Source organism: Phascolarctos cinereus, unplaced genomic scaffold (genome assembly GCF_003287225.1).
Source record: "Phascolarctos cinereus isolate Bilbo 61053 unplaced genomic scaffold, phaCin_HiC Scaffold_5;HRSCAF=322, whole genome shotgun sequence".
Classification (NCBI taxonomy): Eukaryota; Metazoa; Chordata; class Mammalia; order Diprotodontia; family Phascolarctidae; genus Phascolarctos; species Phascolarctos cinereus.
In genome coordinates this window covers 252499571-252514369 of record NW_027555958.1, presented here as the reverse complement: position 1 = coordinate 252514369, position 14799 = coordinate 252499571, and the positions used below count along the sequence as shown (strand labels likewise).

Here is a 14799-nt window from a genome sequence, read left to right as displayed (position 1 = left end):
GGGAACTGGCCTCACGTGCGAAGCCTGGGGGTGGGAGCGGTCTGGATTAGCGCGTGGGCTGGGCTTGTTGGTCCTGCATTGGCCGGGGGGGGCGGGGAAGAGGGAGTCTTCACCGAGCCTCTCCTCAAGCTTCAGATTGGCTTGGCCGGCGGCCGCGGCGAGGAGCAGGGGGGGGGCGTGGTGCGAGGGAGAGGCTCAGGGCGCGAGGACCGGGCGGGAAGGCGGGGCGCAAGCGGGCCGGGCAAGAGTGGGAGCGCGCGGGCGGGGGGGAAGGGCCGGGCGGCGGAGGAGGAGGCGGCGGCAACGGAGGCGGTGGGGGCCGGTACCGGACCCGGCGGGATGAGCGAGGCGGAGACGGCGGCAGCTGCCTCGGCGGCTGATGCGGCGGGGGTCCGGGTGGTGTCTCCCGGGGGTGACCTGCAGAAATCCGGCGTTGGCGGTGGCGGGATGGGAGGGGGAGTGGGAGCCGCCCCGCCCCCCCGCCGGGATCCCCGCAGTTCCGGGCCCCGCAGCCCCAGGCGCCCCGACGACTGCAGCCCCGGGGACACCCGCACCCCCCGCCCGAAGCCAGGCGGACAAACCGGTGCTGGGGTGAGGGGGCCGAGTCTGGGGGCCTGACACCTGAGGGGGTCTCGGGAGGAAGCTCTGGTTGGATGGGTAGAGCTGAGGGTGCAGGTGAATGAGAGGCCAAGGTCAGGAAGAGGCCGCAGCCAGGTGAGCTCAGGCTCGGAGGAAGGCGGTGCCCCACAGAAGGACTAGGGCGAGGCAGCTAGGCTCAAGCGCCCCCGGGGACCTTGTCCCCCAGGTGGGAGACTCTGGCGGGGCAGGGGCAGCGGCAGCGATGACTGTGAGGGAGGTGCCTTGGAATTGAACGTGGTGGAGCTTAGGACCTCTGGAGCACGAGGTCGGGTAATTGGTTGGGGATAGCTTAAGTTCCCTGAAGCTAAGCAGGTGTGGCTGCCCTGCTGTGAGTAGTTTTAGGAGTGGGGCTGGACTTTGATGTGTGCTCAGAACTGATTTGAGCCTAACTCCATCTCTCTTCCCCTGCCCTATTCTCCCTACTTGGACCTCCCCCTGGCAGCAACCCAAGTTCTGGGCACTGTCAAATGGTTCAACGTCCGAAATGGTTATGGATTCATCAACAGGTACCTAAGGCAGGGAAGGGGTGGGGATGTCCTCTAAACTGGGCTGTGTGGTTGGAGGATCCATAACTTCATCCAGACCCATTATTGAGGCACATGGTTGCCCCAAATGTCAGCTGAAGCTGATTTGAACGTCTTTAACCACTGCACAAATACCACGCCCTAATATGGAAGATGAAGCCTTCTCTACTCGAGCCGGCTCTTTCTATTTTATCCTACAGCACAGGGTTAATTCTCTAGGGATCCAACGAATTGGCTGCGAGTCTGCCACACCCCCTTGGAATTGCCCAATTGCTTCTTATTTCCCATGCCTTGGGGGCAGGATAAGTGTGAAGAGCTTTTCCTACTCTTGGAGCCCTGCTGGGAGGATCCCCACCTTCCCTCAATTTCTTCTTGGAGGTGTTCCTTTCCCCTCTTCAGTAATCTGTAGAAGGAATGATTGTCTCAGTATTAATTCTACGATACACCTTCCTTCCTCTCAGGTGGAAACAGGAGGTTATCTACTCCGCCCCCTTTGAAACTTCAGTTAAGACTCTGAATGTTAAATACAAAGGAAAGTCAAAAGTGAGGTCTTCCCCAGTAGGCTCTCCCCCAACATCGGCTCTCTGCCTGGTTTGTCTCTTGGGAAGACCCCAGGCAGCCTCTTAGCAGTCTGACCTTTGGCAAACTCAGCTGTCTTAAAGCCTGAAACATCCAGTCTTTGGGAAAGCCTAGAGCTAGGGTATGTTAAGGATTATGGCAAGAGTAGGGGTAGACAATGGATGAGTATTCCTACTTCCTCACTTAAATCTCCCTCCCACTTGTTCTCACCAGGGTTTCCAGTCAAGTGGGAATGTCCTGACCCTGGGGACTGGGATCCGTCCACAGATCTGGGGTCAGGGTTGGGGGGGGCAGTGGTAAGGGTTCCTGGCTCCTTGTCTCCCCCCCCTCCAAAAAACCTGTTCTGCATCTCCTGTTCTACCTCCCCCACCTTTCTCCCTCCTTCTGCAAGGAAGAAGGAAGGAGGCAGAGTGGAATTTTCCAACCACTTTGAAAGGGGGAGGAGGAACAGCTTCACCCAGCACCACCCAGTTCTTGAGTTGCCCCTGGGTGTAGAAGGTGGGGCAGAAGCTAGCAGAGAGCTGTCCCATTTCTTGGGCACCTTGGCAGGTTCAAGGTGCCTTTGCTTTGTTTCCCACCAGGCTAGTTTTCCCACCTGAATTCTAGATTTGTGCCCTTCCTCTTTTTGGCCACACCTTGACCTGCCTTTACCCTTTCCCACCTGGAGCCCCAGACAGCTGCTGATACTCTTCTAATGCCTGCTGGGACCACCCCTCCCCCCCCCAAAAAAAACCCCTTTGAGAAACACTGGGTAAGAAAATAACAGTTAATTGGTCAAGCAAAGGGAAATCATATTTGGAGTATACCCTCAAAGCCTCAAACATCCTTCAGCCCCCTAATGATGCCCCTTCCCATTTCACAGGAATGACACCAAGGAGGATGTCTTTGTCCACCAGGTAAGAGTCAGGCTTGCTTCTTAGGTAGCATCAGAAGATAGATGGATCATTTCCTTTTCTGAATGTCACTTAATGAATATCTCTACTTGTTTAGTCTTAACATCCTCAGAATGGGAATCTGTGCTATGGCAACCCTAAAAAGGCTATTACTATTGTCTCCAATCCCATTATGCCCTATCTGACAAGTGCCTGAAATAACTATCATTAGTCACTCTTAAAGCATCAAAGGCTTCTGTTAACTCACAGTAACCTGCTAGTAATGGGTAGTGCCTGTTAATAGGGATAGGGACTGGGCCTGTGATTGAATTGGAATAGGGTACTCCCTCTGTCAATGTGGGTTAGTACCTTCAACTTATAATCATATTTACCTAGAGCACTGCGAGGTTAAGGGACTTGCCCAGGATCACACAACCAGTATGTGTCAGACGCTGGACTTGAGCTCTGGTCTTCCTAATTTTTGAGTCCAGCTCTCTATCCACTATTCCACACTACCTCTCATGCCTGTTAATATAATATGAATTAGTTTCTCAGGTTAGCTGCCACCTATCCAGAGCACAACAGGAATATTTAACTGGGGAGGAAAAATGACCTAAATAGAGTTGATAAATTTAGGGAATAGAATGGACACCAAAACAAACTGCCTAACTCTGAATCTTACCTTAGCTATACCTACATTCTATTGTATATTCTATCTCTTCTTCTCATACATAATCACATTTCCCTAATGGGAAATCCCCTAAGGATGTCTGGGTGGGATGTAGGTTTGAAGGCCCTTGTCCATTTCTGGCAAATCTTTTTCCCTGCCCCCAAAATACCTGAATATGTAGTTTATTGAGCATTAAGACAATAGGTATTTGATATTAATGGGTAAAAGATATCTGTGTCTTCCTGTCTTGTCCCAGCTCTACTCACTGCTTTTTCCCCAACCAGACAGCCATTAAAAGAAACAACCCTCGGAAGTTTCTTCGAAGTGTTGGGGATGGGGAAACAGTGGAGTTTGATGTCGTGGAAGGAGAGAAGGTTTGGGGGATTCGTGGAGGGGCAGGAGGACCTAGAAACATGGAAGAATAAGGTTAAGGGAAGGGTTAATCCTGGGCCTCAAAACTTCACGAAGTTATCATGTACCCTACTTCATGGCCCTTCTTCCAGTCTAGAAGGTATGGGGGCTGCCTCAGTCTATTACTCCCAATTAAGAGTTGGGATGCAAAAGAAGAGGTTCTAAATTAATTTTAGTGCCCTCTGATACTAGCCCTAATAAAAGAATAAGAAGTCAATGATGTGTTCTGAATGGGTTATGTGGGGTGGGCAGAAGGAGAGTTGGAGTTGGGAAAGAGTTCTGATTTTTTCCATCCCAGGGTGCAGAAGCTGCTAATGTGACTGGTCCAGGGGGGGTACCAGTGAAGGGCAGTCGCTATGCTCCCAACCGACGCCGTTTTCGTAGATTTATTCCGCGGCCACGGCCTGCTGCACCCCCACCTCTGGTGGCAGAGGCCCCTACAGGGGTAGCTGAACCAGGTAGTGAAGGGGAACGAGCTGAGGACTCCACTCAGCGACCTCGCCGACGCCGCCCACCCCCCTTCTTTTACCGAAGACGTTTTGTTAGGGGCCCTAGGCCCTCCAACCAGCAGCAGCCTGTGGAGGTGAGAGAAGGTTTAGGTTGCTGGTGTCCCTAAAGGGCAAAGGCCTAGAAGGAGGAAGCCAAGAACTAGGTAGTGTCATGGCCCTAGGAGAAAAGTTTTGAACTAGAAGAGACCTCAGGGATCATTGCATCCTGCTCCCGATGACTTTCCTAGGGTCACACAGCTAGCTAGTGTCCGAGACAGAATTTGAACTTGGGTCCAGTGTTCTATGCACTAAACTACGTAGATGACCAGAAACAAGAACATGGTGGGGTGTTGAGGGAGGGGAAGGGAGAAGAGATAAGCTGCTTGGCTCTTTGTGTGGAATTTTGTGGCAGTCAGGATAAGCTAAGGACGTCTTGGTTCTAGGAAGTGGAACCTGACCCAGCTTAATATATTTTGAAAGTTCACAAACGCCAATTTTATATATCTTTAGGGTACAGATGGGGTAGAGCCCAAAGACCCAGCCCCCTTAGAAGGGGACCAACAGCAGGGAGATGAACGGGCACCTCCACCCAGATTCCGACCCAGATATCGAAGGTAAGCATACCTCCCTCTCTCAGCTATAATATCTAAAGATTGATTTATTTGCATGTATCAGTGTCCATAAGCCCCTTTCCTCTTCTACAGTTACTATTGGTTTTCTTAAAAGTGGACTTTGAGCTCTAAGAAAAGCAATAAATGACTGAGATTGGGATAAGAAATTAGGAAGCAACATGCCTAGCTTCTAAGGTACAAGACTTTTAAGAGCAGGAAACCTAGCTCTGAGGAGGTTGGAAGGAGGAGGGAGCCAAAACTGTGGGCTTGGGCTCATGGCTTGTGGCTTCTTAGCAGCTATAGATCTTTTCCAAAGCAGAACCAGGTAGGCTGGAAAGCCAGAGAGCTAAAGTGGGGGGTGGCAGGCAGGCAGGATATCTCACCCTAATCTTGATATGGTTTTTCTCCCCAACAACCAGGCCTTTTCGTCCTCGGCCTCCTCAGCAGCCTACCACAGAAGGTGGAGATGGAGAGACCAAACCCAGCCAAGGTCCCACAGATGGCTCAAGGCCTGAGCCCCAGCGCCCCCGAAATCGGCCTTACTTTCAACGTAGGAGGCAACAGCCTCCTGGTCCCCGGCAGACTGCAGCCCCTGAGGTAAGAGCTAGGGAAAATTAATCTGTATGTGTGGGGGTAAGGGTTATGAAGATAGGAAGTAAAGAGCTGAAACCAGCCCTCTCCCTGTCCTTCTCCATGCAGGCTGATAACAAAGAGCCAGTACCCCCGGGCCCACCCCCAGTAGGTGGCCCTACCCATCAGGAGACCCCAGCAGAGGCAGTCAAGCCCATGCCACCTCCTGCGGACACACCTTCCCAGCCCCGATTGGAGCCACAGCACCAGCTTGTGGATGTGAATTTGGGGGAGGGTGTACGGAGGGACCTGGGGGATAGGATTGGGGGAGTTAGGTGTAGAGTTGGGCAAGGGGGAGTAGAGAACAGGTAAGAGTGAGTTGTGGTTAGGCATTCTAGCTATATAAATACACTTCTCACTTCTAATCATTCTTTTCTCATCAGACCTCAACCCCTATAACCAGTGGGGACTCCCCTACCACCTTACTGGAGTGATTCCAACCAGGGGGACAGCTAGAGCAGCTATCTGGTTGAGTATCCCAGTGTCTGAGGCCATACAGAAAGATGGGGGTTGGGGGTAAGGGGGTGGGAAGTAGCATCTTTAAATATTCTCTAACACTTTCCTTTTTCTCTCCAATTTGTTTCTGTTCCTTAGGTATCTGCCAACTTTTTCCAACTGCTCCTTCCCTGTCTCCCTCCCCCCACCCCTCCAAAAAAATCCATGACATTGAAACAGCAGCCTTCACCCTGTCCCCTCCTTCCCAGGACCCAGGAGGGTAGAACAACTTTTTAATTTGGTTCAACCCCCCCACCCCCACCCCCAAGGGTGGAAGGAAGGGAGTACATCCTTTGTCCACTGGAGCCAGATCTCCCTTCCCCCCCACCCCAGTTTATTTTTTGGGTCTTCTCCCTCCCCCACCCCAAACTCTGAAGCCATTTGGTGAAATGTCATGTGCCACCTGAGCCTCCAGTAAAAAAAAAAATTTGCACAGCTGTCTGTGTTTCTGCCTCTACTCTGTTCTCAGGACCAGAAGCTAGGGTGATGAGTTAGTATTTGAGTGATCAAAGAGTGTGTTGGAATACTGGTCCAAGTGGTCTGCTTGGTGGGTGTACAAACTATTGCTATGGGGCTAGAGCATGCCCCGGGATCAAAGGAAGGCTTGTGAGAGTAGAAAGTAAGCTGGGCTAGGTATTAAAGGGACAGGCAGAGAGGATGAGGCAGACACTAACACAAGTCTGACATTTGTCTCAGGGTTGAGAAAGAGCCAGCTCTAATTCTGTATCTCTTTAAAGAAGCAACACACTTGCCTTTTATACAGTGACCTTTATATATACATTAAGTATAATCTGTTTTGGTTTTTTCTTTCTACACAAACATATAAAAATGTTCTAAGGCTCCAATCAGCCTTTTTATTACACCAACAGAAGCCTCCACTCTTTTCTTTTTTCTTTTTTTGTTCAGGAGCTCAAAGGGCTACCTGTACAAAATCCACTTCAGGGTAAGAGTGAGTTCGGGGGGAGACAATGCCCCAACTTAAGTGGGAACCCACAAAGGAGAAATACCTACTGGCATATTTGGGCTAATATTCCCCAAAGGACAGAATAAAGGGAGGTATCTTCCCCAGAGTGGTCCCCACCACGTGCAGTCTCCCCAAAAGACAATGAAAGGAGGTATCTATTTCTTCTAGAGCTCTCCCTCACTATGTGCACAGTCTTCCCAAAGGACAAAATGAAGTGAAGGGGGGTATCTTCCCTAAAACTCTCCCTACCATGTGCACAGTCTCCCCAAATGACAGAATGAAAGAATGAAAGGAAGCACCTTCCCTAGAGCTTTTTCAGCATGAGAATTCTCCCCACTGCCTACCACGAATTTATTTGGCTTTGTCAGGTTGTTCGTGAGGGATAATCTGCCAATATGAAGTCAAGAGGGGATGCTAAGTTAGGGAGCTAGGCCCTAGGCTTCTTCAAAGCTCTTTAGGAAGGCAGGACACCTATATTACTCTTTCCCACCTGGAAAAATTAGTTCTAAGGGATTTCTGTTATTTCCCCTTCTTTGTAGCGGGAGGAAATAGAAATTTGAGGCTGAGGATAAGGAAAGGGAGGGACCAGGGAATCCTTGTAGGTGAGGAGATTGGGGACAGAGCCCTGCCTATATTTATACCCCAAACCCAACCACTATAGATAAATAATCTGAGAGATTCACACTAAAGGGAACAGGTTTGGGGGAGGGAGAATTCAAGCCATGAATTTTAGCCCCCAGTACCACCAGACCTAAGATACTCCTTCCTGCCCTTGAGAGGGTTGGAAAGGGAAACTTAAAGTGCTTCAGGGAGAAGGAGAGTTCAGTTAAGGGAGAAGAAGGGGAAAAGGTGTACTTGTCACCTTCCACCCTGCCTCTCAGTCATTCTCATCTGGTCCCAGGTACTCAAGTTCTGTGCTGGGCTTCACCTCTTGTTCCAGCAATGATGGGGTCCGTCGGAAGGCTGCAGATATCTGGTCAAATGTTCGGCCCCTCGTCTCTGGCACCTTCAAGTAGGTGAAGAGAAAGAAGCCAAGCAGGAGAACAGCAAAAAGGAGGAAGACATAAGGGCCACTGGCATCCTAGAGCAAAGGTAAGGAAGAAGTAGCTAGCTTAGGAGAAGGGTAGCAGCAACCCACAGGACCACTGGCATTAGGGAGGATGGTGGTCCTAACAGCTTGTAAGGATGTGGAAAGAGACTTGATGATGGCTTAACAGTAGGTTAATAGTTATTTTAGGGAGGGGAGTTTGAGTTATAGAAATAAGGATTTGAATTAAGAGCGGAATATCCATTGTTTATTTAAATACATTTAATTCAAAGAATAATTACTCATAAAAACTGCATTTCTTCCCCTTGACTTGGCTTTTTCTGAGCACTGCCCTAGTCTAGGAATCTCTCTTTGCTGTACCACTAGGTACCAATAGGAGACCTTCAGGTAAAGGCTGGGTGACTACTTGTCAGGTATGTTGTGGACAGGATTCTTGTTTAGGTATAAGTCACTAGAGAGCCTCTGAGGCCTCTCCCAACTCTAATAAATGAGAAACAGAGAAAGGAGACGATACATACATATATGTACACATATGTGTGCATATAAATATATACATATAAATACACATACATATGTGAGGGTGTATATACATACATATGTGTGTGTAGATGTCTTTCCCATCAGTTAGGCCTTAGGTTTTATGTATTTGAGGGTCAGGTGGTAGCAGGGGGGCAGGTGGAGATAACAGAACCAGAAAACAAGAAGTTAGGGTATCTCTTCCCTACATTGCAGTTAACAATCTGATGGGAAAATCTCTACCTGGAATTCACCTGTGGGGTATGGTATGTGTATGAGTTGGGGAAGGAAGGACTTACCGCAATATACTGGAAGCTCATACCCACGATGAAATTACATGCCCAGTTGGAGAAGCCAGCCAGAGCCATGGCAGCTGGTCGGGGTCCTTGACTAAAGAGTTCAGCCACAATGAACCATGGGATAGGACCTGGGCCAATCTCAAAGAAAGCCACAAAGCCAAAGATGGCTACCATACTGGCATAGCTCATGGCAGGAACCCGTTCCTGAGAGACAAGGATGACAGATACAATCCATTTAAAACCTGCATGCTTTTCTGCATCTTCCAGCTCCTCAAATATTTTTGTTCAGAAAAAAACTACAACTTCCAGTACTGGGGTACCAGCTCCCCTAGGTCAGAAATCCCTTGGATCCTTTAGAGAAATTATAGTTCCGAAAGCCATCCCAATGAAGACTGAGGGGAATACAAGTCATAGAGACATCTGGGTCAGCCAATATATAGCGAGTCTCCTAGGAGCATCTGAAGATCATAATTTGGCTGTTGGGGTACATCGGGACTCTGTTCCCCAATAATTCCTGGGGGATCCCTGGTGGCTAGGAAGTATGAAAGTTCCAGAAGTGCTGAGAGTTGTAACGCAGACTTTTCTCAAAGCCCTGTTATCCTACTCCTAACCCCAGATGAAAATGATAGATCCAAACAACCACAGGCCAAGTAACCCCATAGCTATGGAGACATGACTGTCTCAGAGACTACTTCGTTTCTTCTCTTCTGGAAAGGCCAAGGAAAGCACAGGGATTGAGGAGATGATGACATCCCCTTTCTGGGACCATGGAGATTGTCTCAGAAATAGCATTGCTATACACCCCATCCCCCTCCTTTGAGATTAGAGCTTCACAGGTATTTCCTAAGTGTGGTGACTCTCCGCAGAAGCAGACATCGACATTTCTCCACCCCTCCCCCAACTTCGCCCAAGTCATCACCAGCAGGAGAAGAGCCACGGTCATCAAGATAGCACATCCACACATTCCAGCGAGGCCCAAGAGATGTAGTGTCCGACGCCCAGCCCGTTCCACAAGAAGTACCTGGGGGGATAAAAAAGCAAGAGGCCTTAAGTTTGGTTCCCTGAGTGGACAGTAAAATGGGAGAAGGGATGAAGGAGAAAGGGAAGGAGGTCTAGACAATGAGAGAATGGAACAAGGAGGGAGCTGCTCTCAAGCTCTACACCTTTATATGCTAGAGAGGTAGGCTCAAGGGCAAAAGATCCACCTGGCTCCCATATCAGTGCTATTACCGAGACCAAAGTGAAAGCTGTGTTGACCACGCCTGCTCCAATGGTAGCATATGCTGGCTGTCCTACCCCTGCTGACTCAAAGATGCTAGTTGAATAGTAGAAAACCTGGGTGTAAGGGAGAAGGAAATGAAAAATGAATGAGAAGCTCTCTCCTCTATTAACCATCTTATACTGTCCTAGTTTTCTGATCCTTCTATCTAGCATATCTCTGCTGCTATGTAGCCATCCATTTAATAATTTTTAGTTCTTTTTCTTCCTTGATACAAACACAAATACACACACCTCCTTACTTTCCCCCACCTCAAAACCTGCTCCTCCACGTGTGTCTATTCCTTTACCTTTCTGTCCCTGGCCCTCTCCCCAGGGTACCTCATCCCGGGGGCACATCCTTACAGCATTGATCCCCGACAGCTGCTGGCTGAGCTGCAGGACAATGGCAATAACCAGGGGCTGCCGATGTGTTCGGCTGTGGAGAAGCTGGAGCAAGGAAAGGGGCTGCTCCCGTTCTAGCTGGCGTTTCTCCTCCTTCAGCTCCGCTAGTGCATCAGATACATCTGCCCACCCAGTCAGTTGCTTCAGACCTGGGAAGGGGAAAGAGGAACTAGGGCTGGAGGATAAATTCCTGGGTCCTTAACAAAAGGGACTTAGGGAAAAGAGAGTCAGGAAGGCAGAGACAGGGGTATAGAAACTTGAATGAGATCCTCAGGGAAAACAGTTGGGAAGTGGTAGGCCGGATGCACAGGGGTTTAGATGTTTGGATCCCTTTGTTATTGGAAAGAGGGAGTGTCTTAACTTTTTCTGGCAGGTCCTTCAAGGTTACGAATGATATAAAGGTATCGGGGGCTCTCTGGGCAGAAGGGCAATAGTACAAGCTGAAGGAGGGTAGGAAGCACAGTCAGGCTCATCAGCAGTGGCCACAATGTCTCTGTTCCCAGCATAGAATCCAAGCCCAGAACCTGGGGGAGGAGGGGGAAGGAGAGAGAGAGAGAGGATTTGAGATGAAACTTATTTCTCCTTCCCCCAGCACTATCCTATACCTGTAACTCCACCTCTTTTCTCCTGGCTTTGCCCTTCCATCTCCCTGAAACCCTCCTTTTATCTACATTTCAACACCCCCCCAATAAGGACAAAGAGTAAAAACTGGTTACCTGGGCAACCAGGATACCAATGACTATGGCCAGCTGATTGAGGGTTCCTAAAGCTCCTCGAAGGTGAGTAGGAGCAATCTCCCCTACATACATGGGGACCAATCCTGATGTCAGCCCTGGTAAGATAGGAGAAAGGTCATAAGAGATATCTAAAATTCCATATTCACCATGCTCATACTTCCAGATCAGGTTTGGGGGCAAATTCAAATTCCCTCAAATGACTGGAGAGGGGAGTTCCCAGTGGATACCTGAAAAGGCGCCAATGAGAAATCGTCCAAGAATAAGCATCTCATAAGAGGCAGCTGCCTTGGCCAAGCCCATGAGTACTGCTCCCAGAAGAGCCACACCATTATTGACCATCATGGCACGCTTCCTATAGGTGCCAGACATAGAAGCCCAGAAAGAGAGATGTGTGAAGTGGGGAGGGGAAAGGGGTGGTGGTGGAAATTGCTCACATAACTCCATCCCCATTCTCTCCACTCCTGGCAAAATCTCCCTTTTCCCACAGTCCCCCTTACCCTCCCTTTAGCCCCTGGTACCTGCCCAACCACTGGGAGATGATGCCAATGAGGAAGGAGGAGATCATGCCACCCACAGAGAAGATGGCAACAGAGAGAGACCAGAGAGTGGTGAGGGTGCCTGGGGGGATGGATCTGGGGGCCTCAGGGCCTTGACGTGCCAGCCATGTTTCATTGTAACTCTGTTCAATCACCTGAAGGGAAGGCAGTAAGTACTAGTGAATTCCCTTTAGAACCTCCATTCTTACCCCACTCTTATCCCCTGTGACCTAAGAGGGGCTCTCTAGCTTCCTTTTCTACTGAAGTAGAGTACCTTCTCTGAATGGTCCTCTGTTTTTCAAGTTTCCCAAGTATCACATATTCTGATTTCTGTCCCTAAAAGGGATCTTACCCCCTTTTCCAAACCTTTCAGGACAGCATCCATCTGAAACCCTCTACTCTTCCGTATGGGACCCAGGTAGCTGTCTTCAACCCCCCTGTCAGTGCCAGAATATCCAGGCCCCTTACCTTCTGTGGGGCATTGATAACTCCAATGTTGTAGCCAAACTGGAGGGAGCCAAGCACAGCAGAGAATACTGCAAGGATCAGGGTTCCTGTCACCCGCTGTTGTGGAGGGTCCCCCTCCTAGATAGTGAACAGGCAACATCACAGAGCCAGAATTCTGAGCTAACCATTTTTAAGCTTTTAACCTTCTACCCCCAGGCCCATAACTGGGGCACTGAATGAAGTAAACTGGGCCATATTAGGAATCTAATTCAGATCCCAGTGTAAACAGGAGGAACAGAAGGAATCTACCCACCCCCACACATATGGGAACACAGAAATTCACTCTAGCTTTGAAGCAAGCCCCTCCCCCCACCCCCAGGGAAAAGCTGAAAGGCTGGACAAATGGATTTATGACCAGGATAAAATTGGGCACAGGGTAAGAGAATTGGGGGGCTATAAAACCTTTCTCCTCTGTGACTAGCTCATATCACCTCATGGTAGCCCAGATCCCAACACTTCTCCAAATCCTGGTACCTTGGGCCCTCTCACCTTTTTGTCACCCTCTCAGTAATTTATCAAGGTATAACTTATAGGCCTTTTCTACTGAGAGGTTGAAGAGGATAGTTGTAACATGGTCATAGAGGTCACTGAAATAAGACTTAAAGGAAAGAATTTCAGCTACCTCCTCTTGCAGAGCACCCCCTCCAGTAGGAGAATAAGTCAGAGATTTGCTGGGGGGAGGGGGGTACCCAGAGGAGTCAGGCGGGAAGGTGGTGGTGAGGGTGGAGGTTGGCAGGGTAGATGCTGGCTGGCAGCACAGACTGTCTCTCCAGTGGAAACTGAGCTGGAGGCTGGGGGAAGGGGGGCGCCTTATGACACTCCCCTCTTCCTCCTCCCCCTGTCTAACCGTGGAGCCAAAGGGAAAGTTCAGAGATCTGGAAAGAAGCCGGGTGTGTGTGTGTGTGTGTGTGTGTGTGTGTGTGTGTGTGTGTGTGTGTGTGTGTGTGTGTGTGTGTGTGTGTGTGTGTGTGTGTGTGTGTGTTGGGGGGTGGGGGTGGGGATAGGAACTCACATGGAGGAAACTAGCCAAGAGGAACAGGACAGAGCAATTACAACTCAAATGCCCTGACTGATCAAGACCCCAGATGTCCAGGCCTCCCATCCCCCAAATGACTCAGAATATGACATGCCTGGCAGTGACCCTGCATGTTCATCTCTAACTCCCCCCTCCCCCAAACACATGATGGGAGCATGGGTGTCACAGACAGTGGTATCAGTCACACCAGGGACATTGACCTGAAGACACAGAGAAAGACACGTACTGGTTGCTCGAGCTATTCTTTCCGATACTACCGCACGTTCTGTACCAGAACAGGAGCCCCATGTCCCCACATTTGAGACTTGACGGCTTCTCATAAGACACCCCACCCCCACCCTGCCTTCTAGATTCAGTTTTTGACAGATGCCGACCGAACCCCTCCCCTCTAATCTCCCACCTCGCAGTGGCGAAGCCCTAAAGTCACGGGATTGTTCAGCCATGGTATAAATAGCCAGAAGCCCCTACTGCCCCTTCCCCTGCCCAGTATCACCCCCCTTACTCACCACAGGCTCACTGTAGAGCCTGAGCTGGAGTCTCACGTTCTCCCCCCTACACACACACATACTCGGTAGGAAAAGGGGGAACCTAGAGAGAATCCCTCCCAGCCCAATTCCCAGAAAGTCAGTTTTCCCTACCTCGGACCAGATCTGCTGAAACCCCGACGGCATCTCTCTGACGAAGAGGGAAGAAACTTGGAGGTGGGGCGAGGGTCTAGGAATATAAGAAAAGAATTGGAAACAGAACCGGGATTCCGAGAAGTTGGATGAACTAGAGAGAAGTCGGGAGCAAAAGGATGACTGGAGATAGACTAATGGGAAATAGGGGAAAGGAACTGGCAAAAATTTGGAAGGAGGGAATTGGGGAAGAAAGAAAAGGGTAGGTGAATGGGAGCACTAGGAGGGGAACCCGGAGTAGAGGAGCTGGAGAGGAGCGGGGCAACCGGGTATCTATCCTACCCCAGAACAGGGGAGAGACCCGGCGAACCCCCCCCACCCCCACCCCACACCTAATCCTTGAGTCCCCATCCCCTCCAACAAACCACACCCCCCCACGAACCACGCCTTCTCGCAACACCCATTGGCTGAGATCCCATACTCCCCCCAAAGTCACGATCCTCCCAGGAGGGCCAAAGAAACTCCGCCTTCTTCAGAGTACCCAAGGGGAGGAGTTTGGGGAAAGTCAAGAACCACTAAAATGAAGGGGGCTCGCTGCTGTGCCTGTTGGGTGCGGGCCATGCGGGCAGTCCAAGGAGACACACCTCCTCAGCTCCAGTCTTCCCCTCCACTCAGAAAGACCCAAAGTAACTGGGAGAAAACGGGCCTGGGGAAGGAGGGGTCACGCTCTCCGTGGGCAACCATTGGCTTCAGGTTCTTTGGCAAGCACACCCCTTCTGGCTGGTGCTAGGCACCAGTCTCCTACCTCCACTCCTCACGCGCGCCCCGAGCCCCCCGCCCCCTGCTTGTGTGCTGGCTGGGGAAATGTACAAGAGGTGGAGACTAGAACTCTCGGGTGGGTTTTTGAAGGGAAAGGGTCTAGGTGGATGGAGTCCCCCGAATGACTGTGTCCTAGGTG

At 50.3% G+C, this 14799-nt stretch overlaps 2 protein-coding genes across 3 annotated transcripts; one reads left to right on the top strand and one right to left on the bottom strand.

Moving 5' to 3' along the window:
* The first annotated feature begins 285 nt into the window (after positions 1-285).
* YBX2 (Y-box binding protein 2) lies at positions 286-6251 on the top strand. Its single transcript, XM_078155618.1, is given in 10 exon segments — positions 286-473; positions 475-590; positions 1082-1145; positions 2605-2638; positions 3569-3658; positions 3994-4278; positions 4694-4797; positions 5214-5391; positions 5808-5892; positions 6019-6251. Coding segments are annotated over 9 exon segments (1056 nt in total). The 5' UTR covers positions 286-339; the 3' UTR covers positions 5859-5892; positions 6019-6251.
* A 416-nt stretch (positions 6252-6667) lies between these two features.
* Positions 6668-14223, bottom strand: SLC2A4 (solute carrier family 2 member 4). 2 transcript variants are annotated; one of them, XM_020966528.2, is made up of 11 exons: positions 13863-14223; positions 12150-12266; positions 11664-11836; positions 11373-11497; positions 11125-11240; positions 10770-10932; positions 10370-10557; positions 9977-10081; positions 9666-9767; positions 8747-8950; positions 6668-7964 (listed from the first exon to the last, which is right to left on the bottom strand). In XM_020966528.2, exons 1-11 carry the CDS (start codon positions 13893-13895, stop codon positions 7761-7763), a joined length of 1530 nt encoding a protein of 509 aa, XP_020822187.1. In that variant the 5' UTR covers positions 13896-14223; the 3' UTR covers positions 6668-7760. The 2 variants fall into 2 exon arrangements, with proteins under 2 accessions (XP_020822187.1, XP_020822188.1); XM_020966529.1 differs by having other exon boundaries at positions 12150-12217; positions 13863-13881.
* Between the last annotated feature and the right edge of the window lie 576 nt (positions 14224-14799).

Coding starts and splice junctions, on each gene's coding strand:
- SLC2A4 (XM_020966528.2), bottom strand. CDS start 13,895: ATGCCGTCGGGGTTTCAGCAGATCTGGTCCGAG. Junction 11,498..11,663: donor ATCTCCCAGTGGTTGGGCAG/GTACCAGGGGCT, acceptor TGGCACCTATAG/GAAGCGTGCCATGATGGTCA. Junction 8,951..9,665: donor CCGTGGCTCTTCTCCTGCTG/GTGATGACTTGG, acceptor CTTGTCTCTCAG/GAACGGGTTCCTGCCATGAG.